This window comes from Pleuronectes platessa, chromosome 8 (genome assembly GCF_947347685.1).
Source record: "Pleuronectes platessa chromosome 8, fPlePla1.1, whole genome shotgun sequence".
Lineage (NCBI taxonomy): Eukaryota > Metazoa > Chordata > Actinopteri > Pleuronectiformes > Pleuronectidae > Pleuronectes > Pleuronectes platessa.
The window spans coordinates 22946545-22968766 of record NC_070633.1 but is presented as its reverse complement, the minus strand read 5'-3'; the positions used below and the strand labels follow the sequence as shown (position 1 = coordinate 22968766).

Below are 22222 nucleotides of genomic sequence, written 5' to 3'. Positions count from 1 at the left end.
GCGGCTTCATGATCAGAGCAGAAGCTGCAGGTGGTTTGTACCGAGCTGGAGTTTCTGTTTCCTCCTTCTCCTCTCAGCTCGCTCCTTGTGCTCAGTACAACACCAGACGTGACGCTCACAGTCAGGACTACTGACACCTAAATCATCCCAATAAAAAATAACCTTAACTAACCCTCTGAACTTGAACTAGTTCATTTTAAGTGTGAACTGGCTCAACGCTGCAAACAGGTACTGGACACCAGCATTGAGAGGCAGAAGTAGTAGGGATGGATCATTACACTCCTGTGACCAATCCTGCATGAGACTGCGTTTAGGCCCGCCTTTCTCATTAGCATAAGGACACTGCAAATGAAAAGGAAATGTATCAGGGAATAAATAAATGTGCAAATATATTTAAGACATTTATTTTGACATTTATTTTCGTATTAACATATTTATTTATTTATTTCTGTATTAATTAATTAATTTCCTTTTTTATTTATTTATTTATGTATGTATTTATTTATACATTTATTTATTTATTTTTACTTAAGTCATGTATGGTCCTCCATACACAGCAGCTGTGTGTGCGGGTTGAAATGTCTCACGAAGGGTTTGATAGATCTCGCACTTTAAAGACCTGGATCCCTCTGAGGCGTCTGGACAAAAACGGTTTGTAGATTTCTTCCCGGTTCTGATTTATTTAACGATCATTGATCATTTCTCTTCTTGGAGGTGGGCCTGAAAGTTAAGTTGAGACTTCAGAGGTCTGATTTATTCATCTAACAAGTATCCCTTTTGGCTAACAGTCATATCGACAATCTTAATGGTGTAGACATGGTGAAAATATTCTTCATGGGGCTTTTTCAAGGAACACATATGGAATCATTATTTTCTTGTCTTAAAGGGCGGAGACATTGTATTTTATTGACGTACAATACGCCTACGCACATATTCTACTTTTACTGACAACAACCGGCTGCTCCCTTCATCTCTATAAGACATTTACTTTTGTCTAGATTCTTTAAACATTGACACACTTTTCCATTATGTTACAAACTGTTTCTTCTAATCAGTGTTGTACATATTGTAATTCTGTTGATGTGTCCAGTTACACACAGCATCTATCGTACTTCTGTCCGTCCTGCGAGAGGGATCCTCACACGTGTCTCTCTGAGGTTTCTATGTTTCCCCCCCTGTTAAAGGTTTGTTTTTTGTAATTTCCTCATACTCATGTTGAGGGTTGAAGAACATAGGATGTCGCACCTTGTTCAGACATATTAGACACATTCGGATTTGTGAAGAAGGGCTTTAGAAATAGAATTTAAATGACTGATTGATTGAGAAAAATCCAGAAGATGGCGGTATTGCGTCTCCGAGTTGTTTGCAATCACCATTAAATGAAAGTAGAAGAAGAAGTGGGCGCAGCGTAGATGCTATTCTTGATTTTAAACAACGCAAACGTAACGTGTTTTGGTTTTATTTCTTGGAATTGTTCACACCAGAAACCAATTCCATGTCCCTGCATCACTCACGCATTCAAACATGACACCTTCCGCCTTTTGCACGACACGTTTTAAACACGCGATTCTCCCTAAGTTGTAAAAAGGGAGATTTACGGTGGTTTTTAGTCGCAGGCAGGAAGCGAGTTAAACCTGATCAGCTGTTACACACGTGGCCGTGACGGTTTGACACAGGAAGTGATCTGCAGCTTTAGTTTGTGACGCTCAGGCTTCTCATCAGCTGACAGCGAGCAGACAGGAGAATAAACACCTGGACTCTGTGGGGACGTTTGGATGAACCCTGTCCTAAAGGAGACAGAGACATGGTGTGGATGAGGATCTGCAGACTGTTTCCTCCTGTGTCCCAGAGGTGAGGGACACACTGGGTTCATCAGGAACACAGAAGTGAGGAGGAGAAGCTTTCTGCCTCTGTGTGGCTGCAGAGTCTCTACATCTATTCATTTATTCATAGCCTGGGGTTCTATTCATGTGTTGCTCTGATTTAACACAAGATCAAATAGAATCAAAACAGGCAATAACAATCAGAGGCAGTAATGCAGTATATGAATATATATAAGTAGAATTTGACAGTGGTATACAGTATGATATGGACATAGAGATGTTTGTTTATATATGTATGAATATGTCTGTATAAAAAGATATGTACCCAGTTATAATTTGCCTGTAGTATACTTCATGTTGTGAATTTAGAGATGTATCTTAATATATACACAACTGTATGTATATATCGTTATAATTTGCCAGTATTATACTTTATTTTATGAATATCGAGATGTGTGTTTGTGTATATATATACACACACACATGAATATACATGTATATAGTTGTAGTATGTAGTATAGTATATGATATGGATTGATTTCCTGTTGTTATTGTGGCCTCTCCTCTGTAGCCCGTGTCCGGATCACCATGACTATTGTGAAAACTGTTTCTGGGATTTACACACTATTGTTGCAATTCATAATGACGCAGCACTGGCTTTCACTTGACCCTCCCATTCTCTCCAATACACACACACACACACACACACACACGTACACACACGCGCACGCCCACACACACATTCACACACATAGCCTGTGAACTTCCTGGTTATGGCAGTTTTACTCCGGCTCTCCAGGACGCAGCCTCCCCGCTGGATTGAGTCGCTCTCTCGGTCTTTCCGCAGACACGCAGCGGCAGAGCTTCGCCGCAGCATGGCCTCACACCCGGCGGCAGCGGACCCGAACACGGCCCGCTTCGACTTCCTGGTGATCGGCGGCGGCTCCGGGGGTCTGGCCGGGGCTCGGAGGGCGTCGGAGCTCGGAGCGAAAACCGCCGTGATCGAGAGTCACAGACTCGGAGGTACCTGCGTGAGTAAAACTTGAAAAGCAAACACACAGCCGGACCACAGCACCTCCACTGTCCCCTCTGCACCACCACACATGTTCGATACCAGCTTCAGTGCGAAGCCTCCAGGCTCCTGTTCTGGATCTTGTTCTGTCGCTCACAACAAACACTGTGGGTGCGTGACAAGTTTGCTGCAAACCAGTGTCTACAGCCAGTGTTTAAAACAGAACAGACAAAGCTCCTTATTATTAAAACGACTAAAAAGGTGCATTAGACAGATGAAGTGTTGAAGGAGGTTTTAGTTACAGCTTCAGTTTTTATTATCACATTGTTATGGTTTGCTTATGGTTTGTATTATTTATTGTAGGTGTTATTATGAGAGATTCTGACCTTTTCAGATGATTTTGCAGTTGTGATGAGAAAACATGATGCTGCTCCATATTTGTTGCACAAGGCTCAAGATGTTTCATCACATTGATTTCACAGTTGTTCACAATAGGGAAGTTAGCACATGTAACATATTCATGCCCATGCAAATACCTATTCAGCACAGTTTAATTCACATGTTCATTATAAGTATGAGGAAACTCTGAAATCTTGATAGTTGAAACTTGGTATTTAATCCTCAAAGAAGGAAGTTGTTGTTGTTTGTGTAATGATGCACTGACGCTGGGTTGTACGGTATGTCATAGGGAGACGGATGAAGTCAGGATTAAAGAGAGCGATAAGGAAGTGATACCACCGGGTTCTCATTTATCATCCCTATCTTCTCAGTTACCGGAGCTGGTTTATCATTGTGCAGATCTGTGGCAGCCTCCTCAAATGTCTTAGTTTTGGCCCCAGTTTTTCATTTAACACCAGTGCACATGATCAAGACCCCCTTTTCTTCTCTTTTCTTTATAACTTTAACACGTTGAATTTATTTAATCAAACGTACACTGAACTAATTTGCTGTTTCCATGTGTTTCAGGTAAATGTTGGCTGTGTCCCCAAGAAGGTAAAAAGTCCCTTCCATTGTAATTATCATAGTTTAACTCAGAGACATAATCATGTGTCACTAAGCATTAAAACACACCAGATTAATTCCAGTACCTCTTCAGCACTGAGTCCCAGATAAAGTATATTGTATCGTATATCACATATGACCTGTTCCTCTCCTCACAGGTGATGTGGAATGCAGCGGTTCACGCCGAGTATCTCCACGACCACAGTGATTACGGCTTTGACGTTGGAAATGTTCGATTCAGTTGGGAGTAAGTTACAGTATCTGTGACTGTTTCTTCTTTTGTTTGGCAAACTCAAAGAGCTCTTTTGAAACCTGTCGCTCGGTAATTCCTGGAACAAAGAGGGGTTTATTTCACTGGTCCACTTCTCTGTTGCTTGACTTCAGCCTGTTGCTCTGTCTGTGTGAACAACATGCTCAGTCACGGTGACACTTCAAGATAAGACCCAGGAAGGCGCACCCAGGAAACAATGATCCAAACACTAACGTACTGTGCAGGGTTACAATTAAAGATTGTGTTTATTCAATACAGAAAGAAATTGTATTAAAACACACAGTGGGCTATAACAGTATCACTGAACACTGATATAATGTTTGAAAGCTAATTGTTAAACCTTTTAAAGATTGTACTGTATTCTCAGGAGTTTGTGTTATTTTGTCCCTCCCCTGTTGATTGAAGCAGGACCCGCACGGTGACGTAAATATTATTCTGTGGTTATCATAGAGTAAAAAAATATAATCCCTCAAAACATAATGATAAACTATAAAAATGTTGTCATGTTCCAACTGAGAATCAGACAAAGTGATAACTCATCCAGCTGTAGTTAGAGGAATATTCAATATCAGTTTTTATTCAAAAAGCTCTGTAGTAGGGTCATTACAGTTATATCAGCCATCATACATGTTAATGTTGAGGCTGGATGTCTGAATAGAGGAAGTTGTTTTACTGTAGGAATCATTTTTCCACCTACAGAAGAATAGTTGTGAACATCAACTATGCTTTGTTTGTGTTTGCAGAACTCTTAAAGTCAAACGAGACGCTTACATCACTCACCTAAATCGCATTTATCGCAGCAACCTCGACAAGGTAATTTAAAATTCACATTATTTATTTCACTGTCTTCTCTGTGAACGTACTTCCTCCTAAAACAACGACTGCTTCTCCTTTACAGGCTAAAATCCAAACTATTCAAGGTCATGCCAGGTTCACCAATGATCCTGAGCCGACTGTGGAGGTGGATGGGAAGAAGTACACAGCGCCGCACATCCTTATCGCCACTGGAGGGCAGCCTACTGTTGCGAGTGATGCTGAAGTTCCAGGTCAGACTGTGCTTTTGTTTTACTTGGAAACAGTAATCATCTCTGTGTTTAACGTTACTGTACCTGTTTTATTTCATTCAAGAAATGACAAAATAGTTAAAGATGTTTATTGATAATTTCAGGGGCAAGTCTTGGCATCACCAGTGATGGCTTTTTTGAACTCGAAACTCTGCCAAAGTGAGTTTATCAAATAATCTCTGAAGTGTTTATTGGAAACTATTTGGAAAATTTGTGTCTGTGATAAGATGGTGTTTTTCCCCTCCCTACAGGCGCACTGTGATTGTGGGCGCCGGTTATATCGCAGTGGAGATGGCGGGCATCCTTTCCACCCTTGGCTCCAAAACATCCCTCGTGATTCGACAAACAGGAGTAAGAAACCACCGCACAAATCAAAAAACCCTGCTCTGATTCTCAGTGGCCTGCAACTAAGTGCAACTCTCGTGTTCCCTCTGCAGGTTCTGAGGAACTTTGACAGCCTCATAAGCTCAAACTGCACCAAAGAGCTGCAGAACTCGGGCATAGATCTGTGGAAGAACTCGCAGGTGAAGTCTGTGCGTAAAACAGATCAAGGTCTGGAGGTGACGATCACCACCAAAGATCCCGAGAAGAAGAACGACGAGGAGAAGATCAGCACCATCCAGGAGGTGGACTGTCTTCTCTGGGCCATCGGCAGGCAGCCAAACACGTTGGGACTGAACATCAGCGAGACGGTAACATAGGCAAATGGTCCTCGACAAACAAAATGATTGACAACAACAGCACATGTAGTGTCCATTAACAAAACAGGTACAGACGGATAACTCCAGCTTATTACACTTCATGTGCACACAGGGAATCAAGTAGCTTTTGGCTCTGTGCAGATTTAACCATGTCAACCTCATCCTGGCTGCTTCTGCTCAGATTTGTATTTATTTTCTGAACACACATCTTATCTGATCCTCTACACAAGACAAGTGTATATACTGGATGAACTATTGCAATGTGTAACACGTTGCATAAAAAGAGCTCGAAATAAACCAGGCACGGTGATGGCTTAAATCAATAATTAGCGATAATCTGGGGAAAAGATCAGACAGTTGTGACATAACAGTCTCTTGTTTGCCAGAGGTGATGAGTGAGATGTTGGCACTTGTAAAATGTTTGTTAGCTCAGAGTTAACCTTCAAATAATGGATTAAGGGGACAGGTTAAGTCCAGGTGAAGCCTCCTCCTTCTGTTTGTCGCAGCAGAGAGAAGTGAAAGTTCAGATTGTCTAATGGAAGTTGAATTAATGGATAGATGCATCGACCTAATACCACATATTCAATAAAATAAAGAATGTGAGTGAGTTACAAAACAGCAGTTTAACTACTAGGCATTTTGAAGTGTGTTTTGTGACCAACTCCACTATCTGCTTGGTTTGAGACTGACCAATTTTTTCTGCACCTTGCTGTTATTCTATTATTGGTTTTAGCTGATTAATAATGATGATATAACGGTTAATGCGTGTTTTTTCAGGGTGCGGACACAGACGAGCGAGGCCACATCATTGTGGATGATTTTCAGAACACCAGTCGACCCGGGATCTACGCTGTCGGAGACGTTTGTGGCAAAGCTCTGCTCACACCTGGTAGGAGGCTGCATTAACTACACAAATCATTTCACAAATGTTAAATACCACAGCGATGTTAAGGTCATTATGAGAGTTCAGAGGTATTTTCCTGAGACTGAAATGTGAATAATATTTTCCTGTTATTATATTATATTTTGTGCAAACTCAAACATGAACTGATTAGATTTATTTTGGTCACAGGTCATTGTGGCCTCACAATTGGTATTTTTTTGCACTCATAAAAACCTTAAGACTCAATCTGCCTTCTGGGAAATTCTCCAAGTTTGGACCAGTTGTCAATTGGACTCAAATATTTACTCATTATTTTTCAGTGGTCAAAGGTCACAGGGGTCACTGTCTGGGTAAAGAGACTTATGTGGACTTAAACTGCACTGGCCGGCAGAGGCGTGCAATCACAGGACTGTCATTCTAATACATTTGAGAGTCATAGTTCAGAAGTCAACTTCCCCTACTCCTCTAGTCACATCTGAAAACTAAATGTTCTAAATGTAATATTAAATAATAACAGTGTGATGTGAGATCTTCAGGAAAAGTCGTGTTTCAGTCAGAAGGAGGAGGAGATTTCAAATAAAAATCTGATTAAATCTTATTTAGAGATGGACTGATGTTCTGTTGTGTGTCTGGGTAGTTGCCATTGCTGCAGGCAGGAAGCTGGCACACAGACTGTTTGAGGGCAAGAAGGACTCCAAGCTGGACTACTCCACTATTCCCACAGTGGTGTTCAGTCACCCACCCATCGGCACGGTGGGCCTCACAGAAGGTGAGCAAAAGATTTAACAAAAGATGGGGAGCAAATTAACTTTTCAGAACAGTGACATTTTCCAATATCTGTGTAATGCCCTGCAAGGTCGGAAATTTAAATTTACACCACATTTACTGCCTAGATAAAAGTTTCAGCTGATGGAAACACATTTGTTCATCTCACAGACGAGGCCATTAAATCTTCGGGGAAGGAGAATGTGAAGATTTACAAGACTTCTTTCACCCCGATGTATCACGCCCTCACGAGCAGGAAGAGTCAGTGCATCATGAAGCTGGTGTGTGTGGGCAAAGAGGAGAAGGTAGGAGACGTCTGATTTGAAATATTAAATATTTACAAAGCAAAAACTGTACATTTACCTCTGTCTTGAACTTTCTACAACTAGTTTTGAATCTATCGAAATTGCTGCTTTCTGTTGCTGTGGCCATTTCTCAAGCCTCTCATTGGTAACACTTTATAATGAAGATCTGAAACCTGTGTAAAACTCTCCTCTATGTGCTTCATAAAGTAAACATTAAAGAGATCAGGAAGATTCTTCTCTAATCGATGTTAAGACTGATCAAAAACTGTTAATAGGTTGGAAATTATTTTTAATATATATTTTTATTTCATGGATCAGCTCTTATTTAAGTAGCAAATAGTAGGCAATTAGTCAGTAGGCAATTCACACACAACACATTTAGTGTATGGTACGTATGAGTTGGCTTCACATGATAAATTCAGTGATTCCTGAACCGCAGGTTAAACAAGATTGGTTACTTGTTGTTAAACAAGATTGGTAGTTGAAAGTCATTCTGGGAAAAGTAGGAAGTTGGCTCACTCAAGTCTCAATCACCCCCTAGTGGCTGGCTACAGAATAGGTCATGAACCCTGCCTCCTCCCAGTTAGTGGATTGGACATGGACCAAACAAAAAAGTCCATGTACCTGTCAAATTCATTTTTGAATGTGTGTATCAGTTGGATCTAGCTACTGCAGCTCCATCCCCCCGATCGCTATACTGTGCAGACTCCAGCTGTTAATGACATCATGGGGACAAGATGGCAGCTGTTGTATCCGGAATATTTGGGCTTAATTTTTCCATATGTGTATAGGTCAAATACAGAAAACAGCACCAAAAGGCTCTTCAAGGCTTTGACATCTGGCACCAAATGGAACTAAACCTCTATGAGTTGTACTTTGTCCTTGTTTTGGACTCTTGTGTACAACTGCAGTGACTTTCCAGTACTGAACTGTGTTGTTTCCTCAGGTGGTGGGTCTGCACATGCAGGGCCTGGGCTGTGATGAGATGCTGCAGGGCTTCGCTGTGGCCATCAAAATGGGTGCTACCAAAGCAGACTTTGACAAGTCTATTGCCATCCACCCCACCTCGTCTGAGGAATTTGTCACGATGCGTTAATGCAAACGCAAACTCCCCCTACCCCCCCCGCTGCCCTGTGCAACCAAGACAAGCATACCAGGACAGAGTCACCACTACTCTCGCAGCAGCTTGACGTCTTGCTTTCCAAATCCACCTACAACCATTTTCTCTCATTTAAGTGACCTTATTTGTGAGCAGTTTTTCATTTTTCCTCTTCTAGTTTTCTCCTAAATCAACCAAGATGGAGTTATGGTCTTTTTCAACTGTTCTGAATTCTATTTGAATGATTGTGAAATGGAAGTGATGGATCGGCAGGTGCTGTTGTCAAGTGATGGCACGGGAAGTCGAAAGACCTCTCTCCTTGTGTATGTGTTTGATTTGTCAGTCTTTTGTCAGAATAATTATACTGCTGCTTCTTAAAGAAAATATTTACTACCAATGCAAGGCCATAGCCTATCTAATGTACTGTTTAAAATATTCAATAAACCTTTTTTCTTAGGTGTTGTGATTCTTTTCATTTCTTCGTGACTCAGCCGTTTGTCGTTTTATTTTGGGGGGGGTTGTTTTTACACCTCTCTGCCCTTCCCTGTCTCTGTTTGCACTAATCGAGGGTTGGGCTGTGAAAGAAGTGTTTTGACAGAGGGAGCTGTGTTCCTGCTCAAACCTAAGAAAGACTCTGACAGGTCAAACTGTGAGAACAACATTTAATTTAAAACACTTGAGTGAAAAGGGATGGAAATGAATAGTGAAGTCAGAACTATTCAGAAGTATAGACTGTATAAAGAGACTATATATCTTTGTATACTGCCTACAGAAAAGAGACTTAATATACTGTTTGTATATAAACAAAGACACTTCATACTTTAATCTAATTAATAATAAAAAAGACTATTCATAATTGCATCTTTAAATAAAATCAAAGAGACAATACCAGTGTATAGTTTATAAAGACAATTTATATATCTTTATATACAGTCAATACAGAAATTATATTAAGTGTGTATACATATAGAGACGACACATATTTATATTAACAGAATAAATATATTTTGTATGTATTTTTTTGTCAATGTACTATATATACAATCTTTAAGTCTATAAAGAGACTTGATATATATTACTATTTCATAAGGATACCTTATATATCTTTATAAACAGTCTTTGCAGACACTTCATATAACTTCACATTTATACATCTTTAAGTATGTTTATTAACACAATGAATGTGTATTTATATATTGTCTATAAAGACCTGTACATATACTCATCATGTCATGTACTGTTCTCATTGTTATGACCTTGTTTCCACGGTGGTTTGCATAATATCGCGATAGGTGCTGAAACCTGACGGAAGCTGTCGTTCTCTCGCGAGGACAGCTCAGCTGCGTCACTCACAGGTGACTTGTGTGTTTGTATCAGTCGGTTCTTTCCAGTCAGTCATAGATTCTCAAAGTGGATCCAGAACAAGCGGAACCAGCGGAACCATTGAAAAGTACTGGCGGTTCCGCACAGCACTGACTAACTCTAACCACTAGTTAACTGCCGCTGCTCTTTACACTCAGTGAAACGCGAACCAGCTCGTTACTTGCGGCGGCTAGCGAAGTTAGCCTGCGCTGCTAGCTAGCTTGAGCAGCGGAGCCGTTAGCCGACCGGCGGAGTGATCCAGAGATTTGATCCAGAGACGAGTCAGCCGAGGTGAGCGCTCGGGTGTTATCTGTCCGTGCGGCGTCAGATGTTGGGAGGCGATGGCTCGAACTGGGTCAGAGTGACATGCGGACAGCGAACGACACAGTGACCGGCCGCCTGTGAGTCCGCTCCGCAAGTTCCTGCTCTGCAGCTCCGCTACAGCGAGGATGATCCCCAGCCTGGCCCACAGACCATGGCCTGTCTTCTGCAGAGTGACCCTGCAGCACCTGGCGTCCGTGTCCCCGCGGAGCCCCGGGTTCCCGCTGCTGTGCTCCGGTGAGGACGCACAGATTACACACCCACATTTATTACACACACTATGAGGCTCTATAGTCTGCTTTAAAGATATGAGGTCAGTATTAGTTGATTTATTCAACATTGTTACTTTTGATAGGATGCACACTGTGATTGATCGTTAAAGCCATTTTAAAGCAAATCGTTCAAGCATCATATCTTTTCAAACTTCCATGTTGTGTGTCGTTGTAAACTGGGTATATCTCATGTGTTGTGCTGTTGGTCGAATGTCACTCAATGAAATGATGTCACATAAGGTTTTGAGAACGTGTTTCCTGTTTTATAGACCAAGTTGTTTCTTTGACAGATAAAATGATTGATAAATATTGAAAGACACTCAGTAGAGTACTTACCTCTGCCAAGGCATCTTATGACCCCACATTTAAAGCAAATCTGCTAGATCTGTAAACACGATTAAGGGAAATCTGTGAAAATGTCCCCCCGGAAAAAACCCTTATCCCAATCTCACAATGTTAATGTAAATGTTTTTGTGTGACCGATAAACCAAAGTACAGGGGTGAAAACCTAACTTCCTCTGTGGAGGTAATAGAAGTTAATTGCAGCTCTCCTCTTCTTTCTCTTGAACCCTCTTGTTGTGCTTCATTGCAGGGGTTGAAAAAGCTCACAGTCATCACACATTGTGTTGCACAGGCTGGCAGAGCAGAAGCATACACAGCCTGTGGTTCGGCCTGCCAGACGGCCGAATTGCGACTTTAGGAGTGGGGAAGGTGCAGTACTACTCTTCATCCGGTGACAGTAAAGACGGTCCTCCGAAAGTACCATCGGGTGATGCTGCGTCAACCGAGACGACCTCTCCAGGTTCTGCAAAAGTCCCCCCGCCTTCATTAGGTGACAAACTAATGTTTTTAAGGACGCAGAAGTACTCAAGATATTCAGGGTCTGTCTGTCAATATGTGCGACTTTGTTTTGTGTACTGTTGTGTTTACTATTTACTCTGTTAAACGTGTGACAACCTCTTATTACATCTTTTGTCAACACAAACCCTGAGAAACTTTTGATTCATCTTCTTTATGACCAAAGTTCCGATTAGCAAAACTTCATCATCAGTTTGCTGAGTATATTTACAATGTTCTATGTTGAATCGTCTATTTCTGTCTGTTTAGCTTTCACACCTCCGGGCCTGTCTGCGGTTGAGACCATTCAAGTGAAAGGTAAAGAACAATATTTCCACGTCCTTGAAACTAAACATCATTTTATGGAGTACTCCTAAACTTTACCGTGTATTTCTGTGGGTAGGATGTTCTGGCTGGCAGAAGTTTGAAGACTAATGTGATCAGATGTAAACTCTGAGTCTTTGATTTCTTTTTATTGTCCTGTGCAGTTCGGGCAGTGCTGAAAAAAAGGGAATATGGAGCCAAGTACACTCAGAACAACTTCATCACCGCAGTCAGAGCCATGAATGAGTTCTGCCTCAAACCAAGGTAAGTGAGTGAATGGTTTGAAATCCTTCCTCTGTTCAGTGTTGGCTGAGATGCTGCCAAACCATGACATCAATTCCTCAGAGTTAATCACTAAACATGTGATTGACTAATGGAAGGCTGCTTCACATCAATTAACACAGGTCTTCACTTCCTGCATGTTTTTCTCACCCCCTCCCCTCATGTGTTCACAGTGACGTGGAGAACCTTCGGAAGATCAGGAGACGCAGCCCCCACGACGACACAGAGGCTTTCACTGTGTTCCTGCGCTCAGATGTCGAGGCCAAGTTAGTTAAACAACTTCCATCTTTACAACCGCTCACAGCATCATTGCTCAATCTCCAGTTTTCATCACCTTGTTCTATAACTTTTGTCAATTCACTTATTTCTGTTTGTGACTGTCAGAGCACTGGACGTGTGGGGAAGTCAGGAAGCTTTAGCCCGAGAGAAAAATATCAGGAAAGAAGTGGAGAGAGAGTATCAAGAGAGTAGGTTTTGTTTCCATTTGGATCATGCAGTAAGAACAAAGATTTTGTCTTCAGCAAAAGTTCAACATTTTGAGAAATACGGTTATTTACCTTCTGACAGAGAGTGGGAGACGTCAGATGAGACGATGGATTAATAACTATAAAACAGAGGCTCTCATTGGCATATTTTGAAGGAATAACGGTAACAATCTTCTCATCTGACTCTGCTCAAAATTGTTGGCCTTCCAATAATGATAATTTTTATAATCTAATAATACTCCAATCATTTTCTTGAGTAATCAATACATTTTTCCTAAACCACAAGGTCACACTATTACATTTTATTATCTCATTGAACAAGTCAAAATGTTCTTGAAACATCATTTTATCCCTCTTTGTTATATGATCTCTTTTTTTTATTGCTGGCTGTGAATTCCCTATTTTCTTTCTGTTAAGCTTTTTGTAGCTTAAAGAAAAGTACAAAATAAACAAGTTTATTATTGTATTGTTAAAGTCTTGTTGTTAAACTCCCACAATATTGGATTTACTGTCAATTCATGAACTTGAAAAGCACTAAATCAGTTCAGTAGTATTTGCACAATCCTCCCGATAAAATCAAACAAATGGACAGAAGTGAAAATGGAACCTCCTTGGTGGATGAAGCTATAAAAATAGTTGCTGAGTCACAGCATCTCTAAAAAAAAAAAAAAACGGATCTTTCTCAAAATGTTGAACTGCTGCACATAACTTTACCAAACTGTTTCTCTACTGTTATTGTTTGTTTTTTTGGTTTGTGTGCATTTTTTCATTGACACGTTGTTTTCAATCTTGATCTCCAGATATATTTCGTAACCAACAGTTGGTGAAGGAATACAAAGACTTCTGGGGAAATACAAAGGTGAGCTCACTGACTCTCACCTGACATTCTGTCTGATGATATAACATAAAGTCAAGCTTCATATGTGTAAGAGAAAGTGAGCTGGGTCATGTTGTCATGTCCAGGTCTCACTAATCACAGCAGGTGGCGTTTGTGTGACCTTTGTCCCTGTGACAGAGGTCAGTGCTTTTATATGTCAATGTCACTATCTGTTGTCATTCAGAGAGAGAGCCCCTCTTTACTGTACAAGCTGATGTTACGACAGTGACCATACTGCACTGTTCTGCACTCCTCTTCTATGCCATAGTCATCTCATAGAATCTGAACTCTACTCATCAGATTATGTCAATTATACAAACTACATTGACTGCAGGACAGGGAATCCCTTTCACTGAGAACATAACCTGTATAAACCATTCAGGCACTGATCGGACCTGTTTCTGTTTTCCACTTAAACTCTGAATTTCACTTTTCTCTTCTTGTTTCTCTGTTTCATCAAAGCCTCGATCAGGCAAGAGGGGGACTTTTCTACAAGGGCCAGGGAAGGTGGTCATGGTCGCAATTTGCATGTACGTTGTCACACTCACACAAGTTTATCTGAATGCTTTAGCAGACACACACATGGACACACACACACATTAGGAGGTATTGGATTAAAGAGGGAAACTGGGTGTCTGTTCTCAGCAGGGTTACTACGAGCAGCATGTCAGATAATTTAGTGTCGTGTTTGGGAAACTTTAGCAAAACGATTGAAAGTTTTTCACCAGTAAAGATCTTGGAGATAAAGGCTTTTTGGAATTTGGGAACTGCTCTGGTCTCACATGAGGTCGTGCTGCCTATTGGATTAGGATGATTGGGTTAGAGGACATGTGCCAGTCACATGAACAGCAGATTAACGCATTCACTGCACAAAGATGCACTGATGCACCCAGGGACTCGTTTAGTTTGGTGATCGTTACAGGAGATGCCAACTTTTGGTGTAAAAGCTGTTATTCACTAAAATGACAGTATTAAATTACAATTTATATAAATAAGAGAAACTTTCTTATAAATTCTTGTGAATTCAGAAGCTTCCACCCAAAATTGGCTGCATTCACTTTTTAACATGTCAGTTACAAGCATGAGTGTGAACCATCAATCCACGAAAAACATCTGTGATGTGACCATATGTAAAGTTTGTCAACACCTTTAGGAGCCATTACTCTAGTTTTTTTATTTCCTTTACAAGCCATTGACTTTTTTCTTTATCATCAGCAATGGGCTGAATTTCTTCTTCAAGCTCCTGGCCTGGGTCTACACGGGGTCAGCCAGCATGTTCTCCGAGGCCATCCACTCTCTGGCCGACACCTGCAACCAGGGTCTTCTCGCCCTGGGAATCAGCCAGTCGATCCGCAACCCAGACGCCGGGCACCCGTAAGCACCTTATTCAACTACTGCAAGGAACATGGGTGGTGGCCAAAGGATACTGATTCATCATAGCACCATCTGACATGACAATAAAAATATAAGTGGTCTGATAACCAAAATAATTTCTTTGTCATAATGCTAAATTATAATTCCTGGATCTGCCCTTTAATCCTCATTTGCAGCAGCATTTAAGGGCTTCTTCTCAGGCCACAGGTTTAAATTGGTGGCATAATTTGTATGTAATCCTGCGAACAGATATAACTAAAAACCGACAGAGGGGTGAAAACATATCATCCTTGGCGGAGGATATAATGACGGCCCCTTAAAGTCAGCTGTTCCTGAGCCTCTTTGTGTTTTTCAGGTATGGCTTCTCCAACATGCGCTACATCGCCTCCCTCATCAGCGGCGTGGGCATTTTTATGATGGGAGCGGGCCTCTCCTGGTACCACGGCATCATGGGGTTGCTGCACCCAGGACCCATTGAATCATTGTTATGGGTGAGTGTCTGGCTCAGCTCCTCTCTGTAGTACAAGATAAATAAAGGACGACTGTGATGCATCATGTTTTGTGTCTGTGTTCCAGGCTTACTGTATCCTGGCGGGCTCTCTGGTGTCTGAAGGAGGTGCGTTATTCAAAAAATAAAAAAATCTAATCGCAGTTGATGAAGTTTTGACAGAACAGTTTTTTAACACCTTTTTGTTTCTCGTTCTCAGCCACGTTACTAGTCGCCATCAATGAGATAAAGAAGAGTGCCCTTAAGCACGGAGTGACATTTTATGAATATGGTATGTGCAAAAATAATCTGTCAGTGCTTTGATGTAATTATGTAGCCACATATTACTTAAAAATCCAGATGTTAATGTGATCTTGACTTGTTTAATGTGTCCAGTGATGCAAAGTCGAGACCCCAGTACCAACGTGGTTCTGCTGGAGGACGCTGCTGCTGTGATAGGAGTCATCATGGCTGCCAGCTGCATGGGACTCACCTCACTCACGGGTAAACAAAGAGACTTTGTTCCAAGTTCATAAGTTTATTACATCTTATTTATATGATCTTCAATATCTCTACTTGGATTTATCAGTCCTCAGTTGGTATATTTATTATTATTTACGGTCCTTCCCTCTGGTGTGTTTGTACTTTGGTCTCTCAAAGTACCACTGGTACCCTTGGTTGATTTAATTTAATTTGTTTTATATTTCTAAATGTCCTTCATGAATAAACTTGACTTAATAATTCCTCTCTCCTCCGCCCGTGTCGTCCCAGGTAACCCGTTATATGACAGTTGTGGTTCTCTGTGCGTGGGCACGCTGCTGGGCGCCGTCTCCACCTTCCTCATCTACACCAACACAGAGGCCCTGCTGGGACGCTCCATACAGCCTGATCGGGTGCAGAAGCTCACAGAGTTCCTTGAGAACGACCCTGCTGTAAGGTCAGAAAACACACGTGCCCCCCCCCCCCCCCCCCCCCCCCCCACACACACACACACACTGCCCCAGCTATATCACACGAAGCAGGTGCTGATGTCAGGTTTGGAATCATTCATGTCAATGCAAATAAATCCTATGACCACCAGTTGAGCCCGACCACTCGATCCAACAGTTACTGTATGTGTCTCCCACTGTTAATGGGAGGCTTTAAATACACAAGCTGGTATTTCCTGGTCCTCACACGTGAACGTCTTTAGGGACAGCTGTTAACAAAGGGATTCACTTTAATCCCTCAGCATGAAGGACTGAGCTAAAAGCCTGGGCAAAGAATTTAAAACTGGAAACATTTACAGGTTGTTTACAGGCTTTAGTTAAATTTAAGACCTTAAAGAATTGGTTTGAGGATTAACCAATTCAAAACATCACTGGTTAATTTAAAGTCTAAGTAAGAATTTAGCTTCACAACAGAGCTCTGTAATAATGTTTTTGTTTTTACATGATTCAAATACACTTTCATTACTGGTCAAGGCAAGCAAGAAAAGAGTATGTAAGACCCTTGTTAATTAAAGTTAAACTAACATGTCTATAGGCCTTTTTTTGTAATCATGGCTTTATAAGACCTGTAGATTTCCTGCTTATTAATACTTTCATTTCAAATGTTCAAAAGGTTTTCTTTTCACATTGGAGTTATGCTGTTTTGAAGTGACCTCCCCTTCAGCTTCCTTGATGTGTTTCATTCTGAGCAGGGCCATCCACGACGTGAAGGCCACTGACATGGGGCTGAGTAAAGTTCGCTTCAAGGCCGAAGTTGACTTTGACGGCCGAGTGGTGACCCGGTCGTATCTGGAAAAACAAGACATTGACCAAATCCTTAATGTAAGCGTTTTGTTTTCTGTTTTCGCATGCGTCCGACATGCCTCCTGGTGTAATGCATGTATCTTTACTGGTAAAGTTAACAGTGAACTTTTTATCTTTGCAGGAAATTCAGCAGGTGAAGACGTGTGAGGAACTAGAGAGCTTTATGCTGAAACACGGGGAGAACATCATCGACACGCTGGGAGCTGAGGTGGACCGCTTGGAGAAGGAACTCAAGGTACTACAAACTTCTCATTTTACCATTTCAGGTTATTGGAATTCATCAGACGTGTTTTACAAGTGTTTCCAGACAGATTTGTGTCTTACTTTGTTCGGTCTCTTCACAGCAACGTAACCCAGAGGTTCGTCACGTGGACTTGGAGATCCTATAATACCTCCGGGTGTCTGCTGGGGGAACATCCTGCTGTACGGAGAAGAGAAGGTGAACAGACGGCTGAGTCCACCTCCTCAATCTGCCTCCTATTCTGACCACCTCACAACAAGCATCCGTCTCTGCACAAATCATCAAGTCTTACTGTAGAGTCGTCCAGAGGCGTACGTACACGAGGATGACAGTCAGGCTTCAGTTAGCGAAACCCAGAGTTCAACCGGCCACAGATCCACTCCCATTCAGGTGTGGCTGGTTCATGACTAAACTGAACTGTGTCGTTGTCAGAGAAAATTAAAATCTGGGTTGTGTTCACACACATTAGACAGTTTAGTCGTGTGGATGTTTTGTTGAACTCGTATTCCTCCATGAATTTATCTGGATTTGTCAAACTTACAAACAAAAGCAGGACCAGTATCTCTACATAGACTTGAAGTTTGATGTTATGCTTGAACCACAGTGATAGTGTTTCCTTCGTTAGTACAAGGAAACCTGGAAGCTACATATTGAAGCTATAGATTTATTTAATTTCTAGACAATATTAGATTTTTTTTTCTTATTTTAATCTAAAAGCTGAGGAGCTGACGAAGCCGCCACAGCTTCTCTAGTGACGACAGAAATCGTGATGAATAGATTTTATTGACATGACAGAAAATTGGAAAATGCAAAGTAAAAATAGTTGTTTTCATTTGATTTGTTTGCTAGAGCTGAGGACAGAACTGATGTTAATACAATAGCTTGTGCAAAAACAAAAAAAGCTATAAGAAAACTAGAATGTCATATTCCTGTGACATTTCAGAGACAAATTGAAAGTTATATTGATTAACTATTTACTGGACATGTTTATCTTTGCTGAAGGTCAAATATTAAGAGTGAACATCTTCACGTCGCCGTGATATTAGAGGCAGTATCATCTCTTTTCTTCCTCCTGCTCCTCACTCTGAAAGCCCAGGTTCTCATTTGAGCTCTGGTTACCTTGACTGGTGAGGTTGAAGCAGCTGATCAGCAGATAATTGATTGTAGTGAAGATGAGGAAGAGGAAGATGCACTCGTGTAAATAAGCAGCCGATGATGACGAAACAAAAAAAGCACCAAACAAATGGAACGGCCCCGGGTTTTAATCCAGTCCCGACATTATGATAAGGTTGTTTTAATCATTTAGGACGTCGCCCTGAACATGTACCAAAATACCAAAGTAAATAATCTCCCACTTTGAGTTTCTGCTGTTTAAAAGCAACACACACTGACTGTGTCTGTTTTTACAGTCACATCCGCCCGCTTAACATCTAGCTTTGCTTCAGGAGGCGGGCCCAGTCATTTCAACGCTATCGGGATGGTGGACATATATTTTTGAAGGTGTTAATAATTAAAAATTTACTTTTGGTTACGATGAAATCGCAGCTGCTGAAGGAGATGGGATAAATGTGAAGTAATTTATTAAAAATATTTTGCTTTGCTTCTCTGTCGTGTTCTTCAGTTTCTTTCTTTTCTCTTGTTCATACTGTGTGATGATAATGTCATGGATGACATCATCACCAGGTGTCATCCACTTCCTGTGATGTTTGGGGTCGAGCAGGGTCTCTGAGGTTCCTGTCTTGCTATGGAGGAATCTGGGTTTATTGATGTATGAATTATGATAAATGTGTCATTATTATTACCTTAAGTTTAAAGGTTTATGTTTGCTCCTGAGTGAAGGCTGTGGTTTCAATCTTCACTGTTAGCAGAATTACAAAAAAACGACAGGATTGATTTCCATGAAACCTGATGGAAAGATGCAGTGGGTCAGTGAAGAAACAATTCACCATTTCCTTAACATTATGGGATAGGGCATTTTTGACATTGTCATTGCCTTTAATATAAGAGAATTCATGGATCTTGATGTTCAAATATCAGTCATGTTTAGAGAACTGATCCATCACAAGCTTTAGAATATAGATAAGTAGCCCACCAACATTAAAGACACTACCCTGAACACTTAATTTACCAAAATGCCAAAGTAATTAATGTGTTGACATCATTTTTAATGTTGCAGCCCGATGAAGTGATTTCAACTTACGAAAAGCTTGAGGATAAAACAAAAACATTTTATAAAAAAAGAAACAAATGAAAATGAAATGAAAAAAAAAAATCTAGAGATTTCTTTTATTTGCTACCGATGAAAAGTACATTATTAATATTGATACTGCATGTATCAGCAATCAAATAACAGCAAAATACGCACTGCAATAATAGGCTATCAAAATGAGTGTAAAATCAACGATAGTAAAAACAAAACCATTGCAATAACCATTGACATTATCTTACTGCCCATCCCCAGGAGGACTAAATGACCCTGGTTGGATGTTATGGGATTAAACCAGGAACATCATTGACCACATCTGGATCCGTTTTTCCGTGTCTGTGGATGCGAGTGTTTCTGTTTTCCTGTGTGAGGCTCAGATGCTCGACTGGAATGTAAAGCTGAGTCCATTAGATGGTGCAGTTGTAGGAGAAGAGAGAGAGAAGAGGAGGGGTGAGGGGGGGGGGGGGGGTGCAGCAGCAGCAGCAGCCTGTGCGCTGACGTCAATAAAAAACAGTCCTTTCCAACCAGTCTGCGCATCGAGCGACCATTCAAAACATTACGCACAGCACCGCGGCCGGACCACGCTACGACCCCTCCACGGAAACACGCTCGTTCTGGTTGTTTTTGGACGCGGATCCCGGGGAGAGGAGGCGACGCGGATCACTCCACTGCAGGTTTTTCTCCGTTCAATGTTTTCTTATCGGTGTCATGTCTCGTCATCTCCATCCCCGAGTCCGTCGCGCCGCTGCCCCCATCCTCATGTCTCCGCACGGAAAGAGTGTGTGCACGTTGATTGTGAATGCAAACGAAAAGAATAACGAGCTGATTTTGGTTCATTATGGTGAAAAGGAAAACGTGCGTCGAGACGCGTCTGGAGGAAAACATCTCCGTCCTCCTGCAGCCTCCTGCACGTCTCTGCCTCCACCTCCATCCATCTGGGGCAATTTGGAAGCAGCTTCATAATAAGAATGATAATAATAATAATAAGAATCCTCGTTCGTCTTATTTAAATACATATTTTCGATTGGTCATAATGTGGACTCTCCAGCAGCTTACAGATGGGGGCGCAGTAAACCTGCACAGTTGGGGTCTGAGATTTTCATGCATCCCCCCCATCACCAGAATGTGGTTACAAAACCCACAGCCCCGTCTTCTCCTGTGCGCAAAGCAAGATACTCGGGTTGTGTGTTTGTGTGTGTGTAGCAGTGTAATCACATCCCTTTACCCATGCACAAAAACATAACATAATTTGCCTGTGTTGTGTGTCTATGTGTGTGTGTGTGTCTACTCGTTGTCATTTAAGGACATTTTCCAGCATAAAGACCTCACGGGGACCAACTAATGAGGCAAGACCTAATTTCTAAGGTCCTGGTTAAGGTTAGGATTAGACATGAATTGCTCATGGTGAATGGTTAATTGGTTAGGTAAGGTCTGTGTGTGTCTCTGTGTGTGTTTGTGTGTGTGTTACTGTTGCCTCTTTAGGACATTTTCCAGCATAACCACTGATCTTGGGAAAAGCCACGTCCTAAAGAGGCAAAACGTCATTTCTGAGATCCTAGACAATGTTATTGTTATGGTTCGGTATGAATCGGTCATAGGTCAGGTAGGAAAAAACTAATTGGTCCACCTGTCCACAATGAGTAGAAACCAATGCAAGGTCCCCACAAGGAAGCACCACAAACCATAGTGTGTGCATATTCACATCTTTGTTAGGACCATAGTCTGTTTACAAACACAGACCTTACAAAGTGAGGACATTTTGACCGGTCCTCATTATTCAATCGGCTGTTTGAGGGTTAATACTTGGCCTCAGGGGCAGGATTAGAGTTTAGGTTTAGGTCAGGGACAGAGGACAGAGGACACCTTGAGTGCAGAGACGAGCAGAGAAACAAGGTTCACGCTAAATACCTTTTTTATTGTTTTAGGATTATGTTAACCCCCAAGGGAAGGGTTGTGGTTAGGCATTTAGTTGTGATGGTTAAGGTTAGGGACTAGGAAATGTACCATGCCAGTGAGTGTCTTCACAAAGATATTATTGCAAGTGTGTGTGTGTGTGTGTGAAACTGTGTGTGTTTTGTATATCGTTTCTCTAACTGATCGATGGGGTTGTTATATCACAGGAGCCTCGAGAGCGATCCAGGCACAATGTGATGGAAAACTCCCCTTGTCGGATGAGCACCATCATCACCACCTCCCTGCTCTTCGCTTTTAGCCTCTTTACAGTGCTGCCTTGTCTTATCATGTTCAAGCAGCATTGTACAGGGCTATGACAGCGTAGAGAGCTGAGCTGCTCGGGCGCCGCGTCTCCCTGACCCCCTCGGATGGAAAGACACTGAATGACATCATCCATTTAAAATCCCACGAAGTGACGAGGATTGCATGTGACCTGCAGGGATTGTGAGCAGTGGAGTGACTTGGGTAGTGATTTTATATAGT

The 22222-nt window shown here is 41.6% G+C and overlaps 2 protein-coding genes across 4 annotated transcripts; both read left to right on the top strand.

The window, feature by feature from the left end:
- The first annotated feature begins 1684 nt into the window (after positions 1-1684).
- gsr (glutathione reductase) lies at positions 1685-9381 on the top strand. 2 transcript variants are annotated; one of them, XM_053429228.1, is made up of 13 exons: positions 1685-1851; positions 2623-2854; positions 3802-3828; positions 3996-4084; positions 4852-4921; positions 5007-5154; positions 5277-5331; positions 5424-5523; positions 5610-5864; positions 6651-6762; positions 7394-7525; positions 7693-7826; positions 8773-9381. In XM_053429228.1, the coding sequence occupies exons 1-13, from the start codon at positions 1805-1807 to the stop codon at positions 8920-8922; spliced, it is 1551 nt and encodes a 516-aa protein (XP_053285203.1). In that variant the 5' UTR covers positions 1685-1804; the 3' UTR covers positions 8923-9381. The 2 variants fall into 2 exon arrangements, with proteins under 2 accessions (XP_053285203.1, XP_053285204.1); XM_053429229.1 differs by having other exon boundaries at positions 1686-1851; positions 2671-2854.
- Positions 9382-10270: 889 nt separating this feature from the next.
- slc30a9 (solute carrier family 30 member 9) lies at positions 10271-19186 on the top strand. 2 transcript variants are annotated; one of them, XM_053429243.1, is made up of 17 exons: positions 10271-10845; positions 11473-11682; positions 11988-12035; positions 12206-12305; positions 12497-12589; positions 12708-12790; positions 13609-13667; positions 14148-14215; positions 14901-15059; positions 15415-15550; positions 15636-15675; positions 15767-15838; positions 15943-16050; positions 16318-16483; positions 17228-17357; positions 17461-17574; positions 17684-19186. In XM_053429243.1, exons 1-17 carry the CDS (start codon positions 10737-10739, stop codon positions 17726-17728), a joined length of 1740 nt encoding a protein of 579 aa, XP_053285218.1. In that variant the 5' UTR covers positions 10271-10736; the 3' UTR covers positions 17729-19186. The 2 variants fall into 2 exon arrangements, with proteins under 2 accessions (XP_053285218.1, XP_053285217.1); XM_053429242.1 differs by having other exon boundaries at positions 11473-11712.
- Positions 19187-22222: the final 3036 nt, after the last annotated feature.